At 60.6% G+C, this 1,472-nt stretch overlaps 1 protein-coding gene across 1 annotated transcript in view; it reads right to left on the bottom strand.

The window, feature by feature from the left end:
- Nucleotides 1-1,472, bottom strand: part of TBCD (tubulin folding cofactor D) — a 146,953-nt gene that overhangs the window by 123,241 nt on the left and 22,240 nt on the right. Inside the window, exon 8 of the mRNA XM_010856553.1 lies at nucleotides 35-167. Coding sequence (XP_010854855.1) covers nucleotides 35-167 — 133 coding nt within the window. The remainder of the gene's footprint in view (nucleotides 1-34; nucleotides 168-1,472) is intronic.

The raw sequence follows: 1,472 nt of genomic DNA, 5'->3' as shown, positions 1-1,472 counted from the left end.
TGCTGAAGCCCCACTGGGGCAGTGTTCATTTTACCAGGGCCTGCAGCGTCCCGTCCATGGCGATGACCCCCTCGATGGTCTGGAAGGAGGAGCGGGCCAAAGTGCACAGGCTCCAGTCCAGGAAACTCGCCATCTTCTTCTGCTTGACGTCAGGCCGCGTAACAAACCTGCCAGAAGGGAACAGACAGGTAATGACAACTCAAACCTGGCCCCGGCTGACAAGAGCCCACCCCTTCCTGGCCTACCACCGCTCTCCAATGAAGACCCTGGCCCTCGGGTGGCGATTCCCACCACCACCTCTCGGGAGTCTCACACAGTCCCTCCCCTCCCAGCTCCCACCTCCTGAGCCCCCGCTCACCCCGAGGCCCCATGGACCACAGGCCCACCTTCACCCAAGCCCAGCAACGCCCACTCCTTGGCCCACTCGGGACCCCTTCCCCATGGGGCTCCGCGCTGCCACCTGCGATCTCCGCTCTGCACCTCCCTCAGGACGCGTTCCCCGTCCTCTCTGCCTGCTGCACAGCCCCATGCGGAGCGCCAGCCGTGTCCACGGCCCCACTGTTCCCATCGCAGGTGCGTGCTCAGCGCTGCCCTCCCCACGTGCTGGCACTTGCCCACCCTCTTGCATGCTGGTCTGGGCCGGCAGCCACCCTCGGGCTCCCACACTGAAGCTTGGGCCCCCTTCGCTCCTCTCCAACCAGCGCACACGCCTGTCCCCCAGCTCTAGGACTGAGGCTGAGCCCCCGTCCTCCAGGGGAACCTGCAGTCTGGGGGCAGAAACACAGGAAGCAGGCAAACAAGAAGGAAAGAGCTGAGGGGAGGACAGGAGGCCCAGGGACAGCATCAGGGAGGTGACCTGTGAGGACTGCTCGCTCTGCCAGGGGCTAAGTGCCTCGGCACCAATACCACGGAAACACACAAGGTCACACTCGCCCCAGGAGCAGCATTTGGCAAGCCCAGCACCATCCTTTGCACCCTGCAGGAGCCTCTCATCCTGACCAGAAGCCCCCCAGCCGCCCCCCATAAGCCCCTCTTCTCTCAGCCACCACCACCCAGTGCTAGAATTCTATTGCAGCCACGTGGAAGGTCTCTGGGTCAAAAAAAACAAAGCTGCCGTTACTGTCTTCCGCCACCCCCAACAGGGAGCACACCCAGAGACAAGGTCACCAAGGAGTTACCAAACTTTAGGATGCTGGTTACCAAGGAAAATTCACATGCCACACCCTCAAGACATCTTGTTTCAGTGGGTCTGGGAAGAAGGGCCAAAAATTTCACAAAATCTGCACTTCGGGGGATCACCTAAAATGGATAATTGGTGATATATCTCACCAATGTCATTGTCCTTGCTGCTGCTGCTGCTAAGTCACCTCAGTCGTGTCCGACTCTGTGTGACCCCATAGATGGCAGCCCACCAGGCTGCCCCGTCCCTGGGATTCTCCAGGCAAGAACACTGGAGTGGGTTGCCATTTGAA

The sequence above is a fragment of the Bison bison genome, unplaced genomic scaffold (genome assembly GCF_000754665.1).
Source record: "Bison bison bison isolate TAMUID 2011002044 unplaced genomic scaffold, Bison_UMD1.0 scf7180017864371, whole genome shotgun sequence".
Classification (NCBI taxonomy): domain Eukaryota; kingdom Metazoa; phylum Chordata; class Mammalia; order Artiodactyla; family Bovidae; genus Bison; species Bison bison.
Note: the sequence above shows the minus strand (reverse complement) of the source record. Positions and strands in the feature narration are given on the sequence as shown.